Source organism: Sinohyriopsis cumingii, chromosome 2 (genome assembly GCF_028554795.1).
Source record: "Sinohyriopsis cumingii isolate HCF-2022 chromosome 2, ASM2855479v2, whole genome shotgun sequence".
Classification (NCBI taxonomy): Eukaryota; Metazoa; Mollusca; class Bivalvia; order Unionida; family Unionidae; genus Sinohyriopsis; species Sinohyriopsis cumingii.
In genome coordinates this window covers 138,642,595-138,657,948 of record NC_142962.1, presented here as the reverse complement: position 1 = coordinate 138,657,948, position 15,354 = coordinate 138,642,595, and the positions used below count along the sequence as shown (strand labels likewise).

At 35.3% G+C, this 15,354-nt stretch overlaps 1 protein-coding gene across 2 annotated transcripts in view; it reads right to left on the bottom strand.

The window, feature by feature from the left end:
• LOC149805923 (nucleosome-remodeling factor subunit BPTF-like) overlaps positions 1-15,354 on the bottom strand; it is a 90,659-nt gene that overhangs the window by 14,717 nt on the left and 60,588 nt on the right. For both annotated transcript variants that reach the window (XM_089950703.1, XM_089950704.1), the window contains exons 17-22: positions 12,427-12,835; positions 11,984-12,230; positions 11,165-11,390; positions 6,581-6,861; positions 5,884-6,057; positions 1,806-2,001 (exon numbers count right to left, since the gene is read on the bottom strand). In XM_089950703.1, coding sequence (XP_089806829.1) covers positions 1,806-2,001; positions 5,884-6,057; positions 6,581-6,861; positions 11,165-11,390; positions 11,984-12,230; positions 12,427-12,835 — 1,533 coding nt within the window. The remainder of the gene's footprint in view (positions 1-1,805; positions 2,002-5,883; positions 6,058-6,580; positions 6,862-11,164; positions 11,391-11,983; positions 12,231-12,426; positions 12,836-15,354) is intronic.

The following is a 15,354-nucleotide window of genomic DNA, read 5'->3' as shown; positions in this document are numbered from 1 at the left end:
AGGGGTATGCCAAAATTCTCTCCACTGCACATGTTTTAAATGCAAATAACTTAACTTTACATGTCACTCTCTCATATGTACTTAATACCTGGTGAGCGCCCCCTTATGGCAGGATGTTGTCAAATCTGGTCACATTCTGCTGAGTGTGTAATGAGAAGCCACTGAAATGGTTTTCTATTTTTTTCATATCCGTGGCATATTTTACGGTAGACTGACAGTTATACAGATCTTAAAATATCTATGTCAGGTTAGTGTCATATTTGGTCAAATTCTTTTAGTGTTTTTAAGAAGTCAGTTTGCTATTTTTATAACAGTGGCAACATTTGATGGTGAATTGGCACTGCCTGCATAAGTGGATGTCCATAAAGTATGTATGCAAATAATCAGCCAGTTTCAACCCTCTCCACCCCTTATTACAGAGCATACTTTTGTAAAAACTTTACATTACCCCCTGCCCTTTTCCAACATTGACTTGGACAACTGAGCTTTGAAAACTAAGTTTAATTCATTCATAAAAATGAGCAGTTTTAAGTTACAATGCTATGTAACATACCCAGAATGAATTTTTATACTTGAAAATGCAAGTGAGGAAGTATTAACTGTAAAATGTAACTTGAATTTTACATACAATCATCACCATTGCATGTCTAAGGCAAATGTAAAATACTTACAGTGCATAATGTAAGTACTTACTACCACTCACCACCTTCCCAATACACAGGCATATGCTTCTGTCAATCCTCCTAGCACCCCCTCCATGCATATGAAATTTATGGAAGTCCCCATAATATGAAACCCTTCTATGCAAGGATGCTTTCTATAACATTTTAATGAAATAAGCAGTTTTTGAAAAATCATGTAACAGTTTTCTGTATAAGAAATGGTGGCCATATTAGACGGCAGATCAGCACAAATAATAACTTGTTGTCTGTTTCAGGCTACTGTCTGCCAAATATGGTAAAATGTTGAGAAGTTTCTGGAAAGAAGTTGTTTTAAGTAGTTGTTTTTTAATATTAGCAGCAGCAGAAAATATTTGATGGCTGACTGACATCATCAGAGCAAATGTTAAATGCTTAATGCCAGTTTAATTTTTGTTTAATTCTGATTATCAGTTTCTGAGAAGCTGTTCAACATTTTTCTACTTTTAGTAACAGTGCCAGAGTGGATGAAAGACTGGCATATAGTGAACAAACTTTAAAGGCTTGATACCGGAATGTTCCCTCTAAAATTATGTCCAAATAGGTCAAACAGTTTTAGAGAAGTTGTACAAAATAGCCAAACTGAACACCATATAATGGGTGAAGGATCATACAGTTAGCTCACAAGACCTAACAGTCATATTTAAGCTAAAAAATCTAAAGTACAACTGATTCAATTACAAATATCAGAATATGCTTAACCTCAGTTTGTTGTAAATACCAGAGTGAGCAAACATTTGGCTATTGTTTGCCCTGGATTTATCAACTATTGTAAGCAGGATGAATCGAACACAAAGAAACCTTAATGACTATATTATTCAATAATAAGTATTTTAATAATTATCAGCATATTAAAGAGTTTACATCTTTCAAAAATAAGCACAAATCAGTGAAGGATATTTCTTCTTCAAGTATAAAAAATATCTTGCCATCAAACTCATTTTATTTGGAACTAAATCTTTACAGTACAAAGAAATTTGTGAAATTAGTTCAAAATTTCTGGAGCCACATGACAACCATGTGTAAAAATAAAAGCATGATACCATGGATTTCCACTGTACATATAAATATCTAGACAAAACACCCCATGATTCTTAAAATACAAACCAGCATGCTACTCATTAGGCGTTGCAGGATTTCGTAATCAGTGTCTGAAAGTTCCTTCAGGCTTACTGGATCCACTGCATCCTTCTTCTGACAACTTGGGCAAATGTAAGTGTCAAGCTGCGATGCTTCTTTTTCTGTGATTCCAACACAATGGCCATGAAACCAGTCCTGACACCGATCACAACCAACATAAAATCTGAAATGGAATAAGATTAGAAATGAAGCATCATTTGTTCACAATATAAACAATACCACTGACAACCTGACAATATTACACACGAAACCAGGGGGAAAATGGGCTATTAAAATGCAAAAACAATGTAAACTTTGCCTCTGTCTAGTAGGAAAGCAAAAACAACTCAGCCTGTGACATTTTGGATGTAAAATGAGTGACAGTAGCTTATTAGTTTTGAAATGCTCCACAGTCCCAGACAAATAACCAAGTGTGGTAAGGCCCAGGTAAAATTTATTTCATGCAGTTGTTGATATCACTGCACACAAAAACAACTTTTTTGTACATTAATAGCCATGTGTTCGAATGGTTGACTGATAAACCCTTTCCTCTGCATGTTAGCACATGTTCCAAGTACCTGAATTCTGCAAGTTATCATTTGCTGATGAAAACAAACCAACTTGTGTTCAGAACCTTAAAACATCAATTTGTACCTAAGAATCAAACTAGTGAATGCACTGTTTAAATATAATTTAGAGAAGATTTTAACTGATGTGCTAGAGTAATTTTCTTCATAAAATCAGTCTGAAACTATAAGTGAACCTGCCAAGGGATAATAATGGTAGAAAACTCTGTGTACATAAATTAAGAAAATTATACAATTAAAAAAATAACCAAGGTCTGAATATTATGCCAGAAGATTTAGCCTAATAATTTTTTTAATCGGAAACTTTCAAAACAATGCTGTGCTGTGGAATATCTTTTGTATAAAATCCAAATTACTTTCTTACATCACTTTGCTTGAATAAGAAAAAAAAAATGTGAAGCAAATGATCATAAATTCTATTTATTGACGTCAAAGAGCGCGAGTGGTCATGTTAAAATCCCCATTAAAACCAAAGATGCTCCCACATGACACGTGTGGCATAATAATTGTTCTTTCCAGTCAGTCAGTTTAAGTGGAAAGAGTCAATCAACTGTCACTAGAATAAGCAATTAAATTTTCCACTTTTCAAAACTTCACCAAATAATTCAAATTTAATTTTGATTTAACCTCCTAAATAGTGAACAAGTAAGTTCAGCTTACTCAGTGGTTTGAATGGATAAACACTATGGTGTAAAGACACCTATATATGTACTCCAACGTACATGTTATAGTTGTTTCAAACCAGGTTAAAAATGTTTTCAACTGCCATTTTTGAGTGAAGTTTCTGAAACATAAATAAAAGATAATTGTCTTAAGAGGTAGTTGATTAATTATTTGTACCTATCTGTTATAAATCTATGACCTAGGTACACCTGTTGGTTAAAAATAATTATACTGTATAGTTTCTGTTGAGTCATTTTGATGTCATATGGCCAAAATACATTGCATAATATGTCTCCATCCGAACATAACACACTTTCAAATATATTGTTGGTTTAACACCATTTTTTAGCACATGAAAGGCAATACATGGCAGCCAATTTATCTGGTGGATGAAAAATACAGGACAACCCCAACAGTCCACAGGAAGACACTGGCAAGCTTTCTCACATACACACACTGACCTAGCCCGAGACTTGAATCTGCCCTGACAGGGGTGATAAGGTAATTTTATATATATATATATATATATATATATGCTCAAAACATCTGATAGCCAGACACCCGGGGCCCCTCTAATTTTAGATCAGGCCTGTCCTGCATTCTAAATGAGGTGACCCTCAGGCTTGTTGAAAGATTATTTAATTTGTCTGAGGAACCTTTGACTGTGCTGATAAAATGCGTAAATGTATTTTCAAAATGTTGACATTTCTACCATAACACAGCACAATCTAGATCAGACCACTTAAAACTTTAATACATATGTACCTATTTACAACATTGACAACCATCAGTAAAGTAGGACAGTACCTTAATTATTTAATGTCAAAGTTACATGTGTTGCACTCATGCATCTTCTGAATGGGGAACCCAGTTCCATTTGGGTGCCCATTTTTTTAGAAGATACAAGAGTGCAACACACATTCACATACAGGCTGTTTATAGGGGCCTTTTCCACACCCTTTTTTTTCAATCATTATTGATTCCGATGTACCATCTTTTATTGATGATCTGAATTCTGTGCGATTTTCTTTCTGAACTGTTTTTGTTCTAGTATTTTACTGTCTGGAAAAAGTGTCAGAAATAAATCGCCAGCAAAACTAGTAACTGAAAGAAAAAAGTTCATTTCTAAAAGAAATTTAGCAAACCAAACTTCAAATTACGTCAAGGTTCTCTCGGGTATTTCAGTTAAGTTCAGGCTGAGTTGTTCACGATGAAGCAGCAAGCTATGTTCATTAGCTTTTTCATGCTGTTTTATGTCACTGGCATCTACATGCTCAGTAGCGAAATCACATTACACAATTTTCAACATGATTAGAAGCTGATTATTATGAACATGAGATACAGTGATAGCAGTAACTGTGTGCACAATCCAATATGGTCACTTAAGACAGGCAAGGTAGCATCGATTCCGAATGGACCAATCATATTTTAGAATTCTAATCCTACATACATACAATATACATCTATCAGAATGGAACAGAGTGCCTATCCAAAAACAGAAAAAAATTGCATGGAAATTTATAAGTAAATTTTTAAAATTAAAAAATGGATTTTTAACAAGGAAAACATACACCCATATTCAGGTCCAAAATATGTGACTAATATGGGAAAAATGGGACACATGGCAGCTGTGGTGTAAATATCTGCCTACCTGAATACAGATGTCATGACAAGCACTATGATACCTTTACTGATGTGTCACAACAAGCACCTTAAGGGTTAACAGTTGAATAAAAATTGTTTAGTGCACACAGTACATTTTTATATGTGTGACTTGAAACTAATTTGTGGGAATTTTCATGCATCACTGATTTTCGAAGTCACAGGCATTACCTTAAGGACCGATCTTCCACCTTGTTTAAAAGAGAGATCAGATCTGCATCAGTTTCACTTTGGACCAATTACATATTTCAAGGAGCATTTATTGAAAACCTGATGTTGATGCCACCAATTCTTTAAGGAACAGGTATAAGATGTTAGAAATGACACCATTAGTTCCACATATGAGGTCATATCAGCATAATTTTCATTCAGCACCACAAAGGCAGCCATTTTAGAGGTTAGGTCAGCATAATTTTAATTGAGGACCAAATATACATCTTACAAGAAGCATTTTAAACAAAATCCAGCTATAGTGATCCAATCAGGAGTAGTCGTAACAAGATTTTCATGATAACCATTTTGGTACTTAATTGCGAACAATCATTTTTCATCTAGGACCAGCAACAGCAACACATCATAAGACTTTTATTTAAAATTCCATGTTGATATCACCATACGTTCTGGAGAAGTTGTAGATGATAAAGATGGTCACCATGATGTCAAAGTTGGCACAATTGTCATTTAGGACCATGTACATGTCATAAATAGATGACAAGTGTTCATCTGGATGCCTTGGCATGATGTCATCTGTGACATCATGAGGTGTGATTATTTGTTACTTATATGAACAATATATCGGGATATTAATGTAAATAACAATTATATGATAAAAAGTCATTTTGTGTTTATGTCAGTCTGAACATCAATGCAGGAGTAGCAATAACAAGATTCTTACATGACTGCAATTTCTTCTGGTTTATAGCAGAGTTACAAAAAAAGAGAAATAAATTAGAAATGTATTCATGGATCATGAATATCCCAATGACAATGACCTAAATACATAACTTCACTAGAGATGAACTAATAGGCAAAAGGACTAAGGCAGCACCTAAATTATGTAGCATTGTGTAACATAACCACATCATGCAACAACTGATAACCCTCAAATCAGTTATAGTTAACAGGAGAAAGCAATGAGTCAGATGGTCTCTTACTTGGTTTCATCGTAAGGTGTACGACAAAGACAGTATAGTTCTTCTGTAGCACACTCTTGTTGTTTCTTGCACTCATCACAGATGTAGGCATCCAGGAATTTAGCGCTGTCTTCTAATACATTAACACATTCTCCATGAAACCAGTTAGAACACAGGTCACATCCGATGTAGAATCTATCAATGTAAAGCCGACAAATTTACAGAATGGACCAGTATCTTTTTAAAGTGATTTTGTTTAATTATTATAAATATTCTAAATCAAGGCACATACATGAAATTATGAGGGGAAAGTGGGCCTAATGTGAAAATTTGTTACTGTCAAAAACAATTTTTTTTATCTTCACCATATTACTTGGTGCACTATGCACTTAGTCTGAACTAGAGTGGTTTACTCTGCATTGTCATAAGGATTTTTGTAAATAGGTTTTGATTTTGTCACACAAAAGTACTCACCTTGTATCGTCATATGGATTTTTGTGAATAGGTTTTGAGTTTGTTACACAAAAGTACTCACCTTGTATCGTCATATGGATTTTTGTGAACAGGTTTTGATTTTGTTACACAAAAGTACTCACCTTGTATCGTCATATGGATTTTTGTGAACAGGTTTTGATTTTGTTACACAAAATTACTCACCTTGTATCGTCATATGGATTTTTGTAAATAGGTTTTGATTTTGTTACACAAAAGTACTCACCTTGTATCATCATAGGGAGTTTTGCAGACACAGTAAAGCTTTCTCTTGGGATTAAGAGACTTAGTATTTCCAGTGAATATAACTTTTTGTTTTCTTTTCTTGGCTTTGGCTGATTCAGCTGCCTGAGCACTTGTTGGAGGTAGTGGTGGGATAATTGATGCTGGAACATCTGGCTGTTTTTTCACTTGCCCACCAACCATCACTGGCAGAACAGTTGTTGATTTTGCTGTTGCCTGTTTCTTCTTTGCCTGTTGGAGTTTTACAAGCTCTGCAATATCTTTCTGTAATAGGTAAAATACGATTTATCTGTTATAGCACACCTTTGAATATTTACTACCTTTTTTATCCAACAGAATGTACATTTGCTTGCGGAGGTGGGAGTCAGACTAGAACCATCACCCCACCCTACGATAGATGGCTTAGTACCAAGCCCTGTCAATCTCCAGTTACTATTGGAATGGATGTGCATGTTTCTTAAAGGATGTAACTGTGTGTAAGGCTTGAGAGGGTGTGTCCATATTATTATTGCAAAAGTATTACTGAACAACTATATTTTACTCTGAAAACTGGTCTCTCCTTTAAGTAAGTTTTCCAGTCATAATACATTAAGAAAATAGGTAGCATGAGGGTGTTCATTTCTTCCCTCTGAAATCAGCCACATCTTTCAAAATTATTTCTACAAGAAGATCATTCTGAGCATCAACCTGTGTATGTCTGCATGAGAGAGAGAGGCAGAGAAAGAAGGAGAGAGAAAGGGTAGATGTGGTGGGGGAGGGGAATGTTTGAAGTTGCCAGGCTAACAAACTCAACAAATCAGCTTTACTTAAGTGTGCATCATGCCATGTTTTGGAAGCAGGACAAGACTCCCTCAATTTCAAATATCCAGCTTTCTCAACATTATTCCTGATGCAGTTAGCTCATTAACCCAGAGAGACTTTTGCCATTTTCATCTGAAATGGGGGGTAGGAAACACATCTGGTGGGCTACTTAATTATACATCCAATTACATCTGATTCCAAGCGATTTTATTTTAGCCTAAGTTGTGTTTGAAACATTGTCATTGGCTATTTTGCTCATATATGTGCTGAAGTTGTTCCTTTTTTTTGTTGCTTACTGGACCCATCATTTATGTGTCCTGACCCTTTCTTCCTCCAAATCTGCAACTTATCTTTAGATCTGAACCCAAAAGTCTAAATTCTGGACACAAAATCAGAATCTGGCATTGGGCAAATTTTTGGTGTTAAAAAATCGGGTCTCAACCAATGTTTTTCCCTCTGTTATTTGTAATGCAAATAGAAAGTCCAGATTATTTGATATCATTGTAGAGCTACATCTGTTTCCTTTTCTGTAATACCACAAACTTTGGTGCATCTTCATTGATCTTGACACCACAGAGCTCTGAAGTAGGTTACTACCTCCTGACGCGTAAACATAGCACCAGGGGTTAATGAGTTAAAGCTGTTTATAGAAGCCTTTTCCACACCTTGCTTTTTTTTCTCTCCAATCATTATCGATTCCAATGTACGAACTTTCACTGATGATCTCAATTCTGTGTGATTTTCTTACTGAACTGTTTTCATTCTAGCATGTAAGTAATCCTTTGCGATTTTACAGTCTGGAAAATGTGTGCAAAATAAATTGCCAGTAACACTAGTAACTGAAAGAGGAAGGTTAATTTCTATAAGAAATTTAATAAACCGAATTTTGATCAAATTACATCATGGTTCTCTCAGGTATTTAGATATGTCATAAGTTTAGGCTTAGTTGTGTATGATGAAGCAGCAAACTAATGTTTGTTAGCTATTTTGTGCTCCTGTATTTCATGGGCACCTCCATGCCCACTAGCGAAATCACATTACACAATTTGCAAAACTAAGTTTTCTCCTTTACTGGATGGTTTCACATCTCTAAACAAGACGGCACAATTGTCCTTCCAGTTCTGATTTCTCGTCTTTCCTGGAGAAAATTCTGAATATTCTGCTTTCCTTTTAGAAGCTGAGTATTACGAAGATGAGATACAGTGACAGCGGTAACCGTTCGCGAAATCCAATATGGCGGATAAAGACAGACATGGTAGCCTCAATTTCGAATGAACCAATTATATTGTAAGACTGTATTTCTTTATACATGCGATACATTTCTATCAGAATGGAACTGAGTGTCTGTTCTAAACTGAAAATTGCAAGGAAATTTTTTATTATTTTTTTTAATTAAAAAACCTATTTTTATGCAAAAAATTCACTTATAGTCAGGTCCAAAATCCAGGACAAATACGGAAAAAAATGAGACACTTGGCAGCTATGCACTGAGGGTGATGGCAATGGCTGGCTAATGCTGTATGAAAAGCTATCATTGACTGGGATTGCCAATTCTGTTTGGAATGGACAAGATTTCCACCTACAGGGATTCAGTCAAATGGAAAATGTCAATAAAGATGGCACTAGTGACAAGGATAAAGTTATTTGCTTCTCTGTCCATGTACTTGATAGCTCCATTATTTGCTAGGCTTCGTAATATTAAAGTGATGGTTGCCCATACATCACCAAATCAATGTAAACACATATTTATGGCTTGCATTGCACTACATACAACATATACTGGTATAGCATGTCTTCAGTTGCATCCTATGCACTTCATATTGTCCACTGTTGACAACTGTAAACAGATAGTGTAGACACTGACAAATCAGTCAAGTGTTGCACTGATCTCACTGTAAAGAGGATGTTATAAATCTGTGAATAAAGAAAAGTGCCAGAGGAAATTACAGGAATGATTTTATAATGTAATATCAGATGAATTACTTGAAAGATTTTATGCACTAGATTGAGAACTGAGTTGAATATAAAGTACTATTAACCAAATGGCAGTTAATTAAGGTGGCATCAACATGTTAATCACATGATAAAGTTTGACCCTAGAATTAAAGAATACCCAGGTATATTCAACTGAGGTGAGAACACTTAGATGAATCGCTTTACTGATGAAATGGCATATGTGAATGTTATCTGCAAGGCTGAGAGAAAGAGTGTGCTCTATTTAAAAGAACAGGGATGAAAACAGCCTCCACCCAAGAGCCTGAAAATTTTCCATGCATCTCCAGGGCACGTGTAAAGTGCAGAATTTTATGAGTAACCAAAAACATACACAACACTTTCAAAATTATAAAAAAATGTAAGAAAAGATTATTAACTATGAATATCACTTATTAAATTGAATGTTTTTTTTCATTTTTTTGACAAGTCGCTTGTGAAGAACTGTTCTTAAAGCTTGCATGAAACTGCTTTCCGATCTAAGGATAGTTCTGAAAATGCTTTGGAATCCATTGCAACCTTTTTTGTGCTAGACTTGTGAATTTTGGGCCAATGCACAAAGTAAGCCATGTCCTGGATAAGATTTTCGATCTTGAATATTAATGAATTTTCCTGTTGAGGCTTTTTCGGATGGAGTATTACTTTTGCTTGACACTAATGGCATATTAGGAGCCAGCCCGGCCAGGATGCCTGATGTGAGGCCCCAAAACACCTGTGTTTCCTATTGCACTGGTTTTATAATTAGGGCAGATAGTTTTTTTGTTTGCTTTTACTTATAATTAAAGTACTGGGCTATACCAGCTCAATTAGATGCATAAATCAGTTTCAGGAATTATTTTTTTTTATCTCGGGGGAAAAAAGTGCTATGGTCGGCAATGAAAAACTAGGAAGAATGGCTGACCAGAAACATTTTTTTGGCCTCAGGCAGTCACTGCAAGATGAAAGTGACTGAAAAACCGCTGGAAGTTTCTGTGTTTTTAAACCAGATCTGGCTATGAAGTACTTTTTTGCCACACTAATTAATTTTGTCTTTTCAGCTCATACACTAGGCAAGTCCTGGTTCCTCCAATTTCTGAACATATTCTATTAAAAAAAAAACTATTGCAATTGTTTTCTTATAGCCTGCTCAATCTGACATAGTTATGTCCATACTGTTTCCTCTTTCAACAAATTTCAATTCTGTAGAAGCCATGAAAAGATTTGAATGTGCTAGACATTACTCAAAACTGCATAATTAATGACTAAAACAATGAACATTTCCCACCTCCATAATTAAATTCCAATATACGGTATCTTGGTATTTTGTTACCTTGTTTCCTACTCAAATTATATCCAGAAAAATATATTCCAATTTTTTAAAAAAGTCCACTGGAATTATTAACAAAAAAGGAATGTTGGTCTGCATAAAAAAAACAGATTTCTGACTAAAACTGGACAATTTTCGTCACTGCAAGAAGCAGTAGTACCTGTTGACTGATGAGACTTGGATCCAATCTCTTTAAGGAAGACCAGTCTAGAGACCACCACCTTGACAAGCTGATGTCCTTTTAGTACTTCTGTTGCATAAACAACAAATGATGTGATGATGATTGTTATTAGTTTGGGAGGGCTGATGGATGTGCTCAATGTATTACGAGTCTGTAATGCAACCGAGGAGGAAAAGATGATAAAATCTGTACTCAAAATACAGTTAATTCATGACAAAGAGGTGCTGCTCCAACATATAATCTAAACAGCAGTTTGAGATGCATTTAAAAGTGTTTCCAAAAGTTACCTGTAGCTCTTGTTGAAGGTTCTTCTCCATCAGGGATCTCTTTCGCAGTATTTCTTTCTTAAGTGCTTCTTTGTGCTTAAATAGGATTCCCTGTAATTTGGCAGCCATCACTCTCTTCTGTTTCTCTTCAGTTGATTCTTGTTTCCTCTGCCGCTTCTGTTCTTGTTTCTCCTCACGCTCAATCTTATCCAGCATTCCTTTCAAAACCTGCCCACAGATAGCCAGCCTGAAGGAAGACAATGCATGTTCTTTTTGTGGCTGTAAACATTCAAGTCTCACTTTCCAAAATTTTACATATTAGGGTTCTGTACAACACCATGCCTTGCTTGCAAAATGAGTTTTAATGTAAACAGGCAAAATGTGCTTTGATGTAGCCCTTCCTGAAAATGACTTAAGACAAAATCGACACATAATTGTAATGTAGATAAATCTACAAACATAAATGATGCATATATCTGACTATCTGATAAGCAAATCAATGAAAACGTTCTGTAGAAGGTACCAATGGGAGCTTGTTACAGAAGATTCTTTGTAGAAGCAACTACATTTCTATTATAGTTAGGTTTCATGCACCAAAGAAACAAAAGTATTAACGGAATGTTGTTATCTGAAAGAAAGATCTGTAATAGCAGATTTGACTATACTAATAAATACTTAACGTTAGGTTTATGAACAGTTAACATTTTTTAAGTAGATAATATGATCAACCTTGATCTGGAACCATTACAAGTTCATGAGCTAGTCATTTCAAAGGCAAACACTTGTTAGGTCAGTTTATTTACTGTTTAAGCATCTTGACCTAAAGAATGTGTACACTACCTTGACTGCTCATCCTTTTGGTCAGAGGTCAAAGGTTTAGTCTTGCCTCGTGCTGAATCCACCACAGGGGTTGCCACCACCGTCTGCTTCTGCTGTAGAGTGATTGTTCTTTGCACAGCTACTGGTGTTGGCAAGGTGATAGTTGGCTTTGGAATGACATGCTGTTGCTGAGTCATGTGCTTTTGCATGGCCAGTAACTTGGCTTGGATTTCTGGGGTCTGGTTCTGTAACAAGGCTTGGCGGACAACTAAATAAATACAATGAAGTTATAATAAATAACTAACACTCTATCTAAAATGAATACTCTCTCTTTTGCATTATCATAGAAAAGTGGTTAACCTTCATTGAGAAGATATCTGTAATGATGTAAATTTTTAACTCATCTATGTGGTTATTATGGTGACAACAGGTGTTTCCAAATATATGCATATCAACTTTCTTACCTTCCTGTACAACTTGTGGAGTGACAGCATATTTCTGAGTGGGTGTCTTGGATCCTGCAGGAGGTGAGGTCACTACAGTAGTGGGTGGAGTGAGAGTTGTACTGACTGTGAGCAGTGACTGTGGTGGCTTGGTCTGGACTATCTGTATTTGACCTGGCTGTACCTTGTCCTCAACCTGAGCTGTCACTGTGGCCTGAGCTGTATGTTTTTGTTCTTGTACCAAAGTTTGCTGTATTTGATGCTTCTGCTGTTCTAACTGCTGTTGCTGTTGAGTCAACAGCTGTTCTGGGGTCAGGATCTTTGAGAGGTTGTCTACCTTCACCGAACTCTGCTGAACTGCTTGAGCAGGCTTGCTTTGGTCTTGTTTTAGCTGCAGAGCCTCCTGTTTTGACTGTACCACAGTTGGAATCTGAATAGAGAATAATATATATATATATATATATATATATATATATATGTAAACTGTCTTGCCTGTCCAAAGATATTGATACACCATATGTACCTGCTTACGAGTCCAAATACAAACTGCATGGACCCCAGATCTGCTGTCACATAACAGCCTGGCAAATCTGGGTCTGTGCAGTTTTTAGAAGTAATCAGTAGAAAAACTGCTATGACCACAATCTGCAGGAACCTTATGCTACGGCATATCAAGATCTTTGTTGTTTGACTCAATAAGAAAATATGTACAGTACTATTGGTAGTACCTGCACACTGCAAGAAGAGATTAGAAACTCTTAATATTATCATTCCAAAGAACATCATGTCTGCTCTTCAAACAGTGCAAAAATGTGCAAACCTCTAGAAAGTGCAAACACAAACTCTACATTTTTGGGGTGTGCAGAGTGGCAACACAGACGTTACTGCCACAAAAGAGACACTTCTATCCTAATCTGGTAATCCAGGAAAGACAACAACAAATACTCAAGTGCATCAACTGGACCATAATTACAATATATTATGAATTCACTGGGGTTTTAAAAATAAATTTTCACACATTTTCTACATATGGCATATTTGTCAGCACTTGAGCTCAAAGACTGAGGAATATGTATTATAATTTTTGACCCAACTGCTCCATCCAACCGCATGAGTGGTACAAGGTGAATATAATAAAATATTCATTGAATCTGATAAGGTTTTTTTGAAATACTAATAATAATAATAATAATAATAATAAAAACAACAACAACAATAAACCAAAAAGAACACAACTTCGTACTTCCATGACCCTACCCCTGGGACATAATCTCAAAGCAATGGAGGTATAGGGAGAAAGGATATTGTCAGATCATGTAATATTCCAACTTAGAAGTTAATTAAGTGAAGCATTATTTAAATATCAGAAAAAAAGCAAAATGAACCAAAAGGCATCTCAATTCTTGACCCATGACCTCATTCAGACCTAACCTACCAAAGCCTCCATCCCTAGAGCATACTGGAAATAATGAAGCTAGAAGGTGGGGTACTGTGACCTATTTTTGCTGCAAATTAGTAGTACTCCTCAAGATAACTGAATCTTTTATAAGTTTTATAAACAGTTTAGAACAAGAGCTTTCAGATGGCAAAACTCATTTGTACCCCAATGCCAACCAGTAACATTTTTCTGGGGTGGATGGGGGTAAATTAAATTGCCAACCAGTAACATTTTTCTGGGGTGGGTAGGGGTAAATTAAATTCAATTAGGTAAAACTGGCCACCTATTATCAATTAGAGAGAATATTCACCTGAGACTAGCAATTAGCATCAGGTAAAGATATAGCAATGCAATAACAATGGGCACTGTATTACTGTCATTAAAATAATCATAGTAAAGACTGTTTACTATGTTCTCTGTTAATATGTTAAGAGTTTAACTTTCCCCAACAAAACTCTAATTAATACATAGTCCAAAGGCTTTGGTGTAATGTTATTTTTAAAAAAAATGTTTGATTGGTTATAGCATTTGATTTTTGTTGTCAGATAAAATGAATTCAATTATAATGCTACATCACCAAACATGGACAGCTAAATAATAAGTCTTTTAAATGACAGAGGAGTTACACACACAGCAGGTAACAAAGGCATGACAGATAACAAATGCGCAAGGTTATAAAAGTGTGACAATCACTGTTCATTCATAATCAAATCAAGGGTTGATGGTTCATTGCAATTAAGCATGACAGTAATTGCTTTTCAAACTTTAATGACCAATTTATTTAGAAATATCCATTTACTTATTGTTCCATATGTCTGTTGAATAATTTAGTACACCCTGAAGTAAATCTATCTCATGTACCAAAGAGTCATCTTCATTTTGAAATCAATGTATGGATATGTTTTAATCCTAATATAACCTCACAAGCCTTGATAAAAATATTGTGCAAAAAAAATGTAAAATGACTGCAAATAGTATGCTTTTAATCACACATGGCGCAATTTTTCCACAGGCTGTGATGGAAACTGTTTTGCTAAGGCATGGTTTTGTCAGCAAACTGATTTACCTGTTAATAAAAAAAGAAAGATAATGATGTTTCTTTGCTGATGTGCATGAAGTGCGACATACGGGTTTTGCTTTCTTGGATTAAGTTCATTCTAATAATGACAATGGAAATTATGTTCCTCAGTTATTTTGTTATAAAAATCCCTGTTCCCTGTGAAATATTATAAACGATCTTTACTGCGCTTTTAAAATAAAAGAAATAAAATTCCAATGACATCTTAGCTTTGCTTTTGGGGCACAGGCATATTTGAATTTCAGCAATATCAGAAGATGGTGAACAAGGTAATATAAACATAGCACTCTCTGATGGGTGCTTCACTTGATTACTGCTCACCATACTTATTCAACAGATATCTATGTATGGTTAATACAGCACAGGAACGGATCTCAAACAAACAACTCTGACAAAAGTAAATTAAGCTTGCAATACAGGGTACAGTTACTTA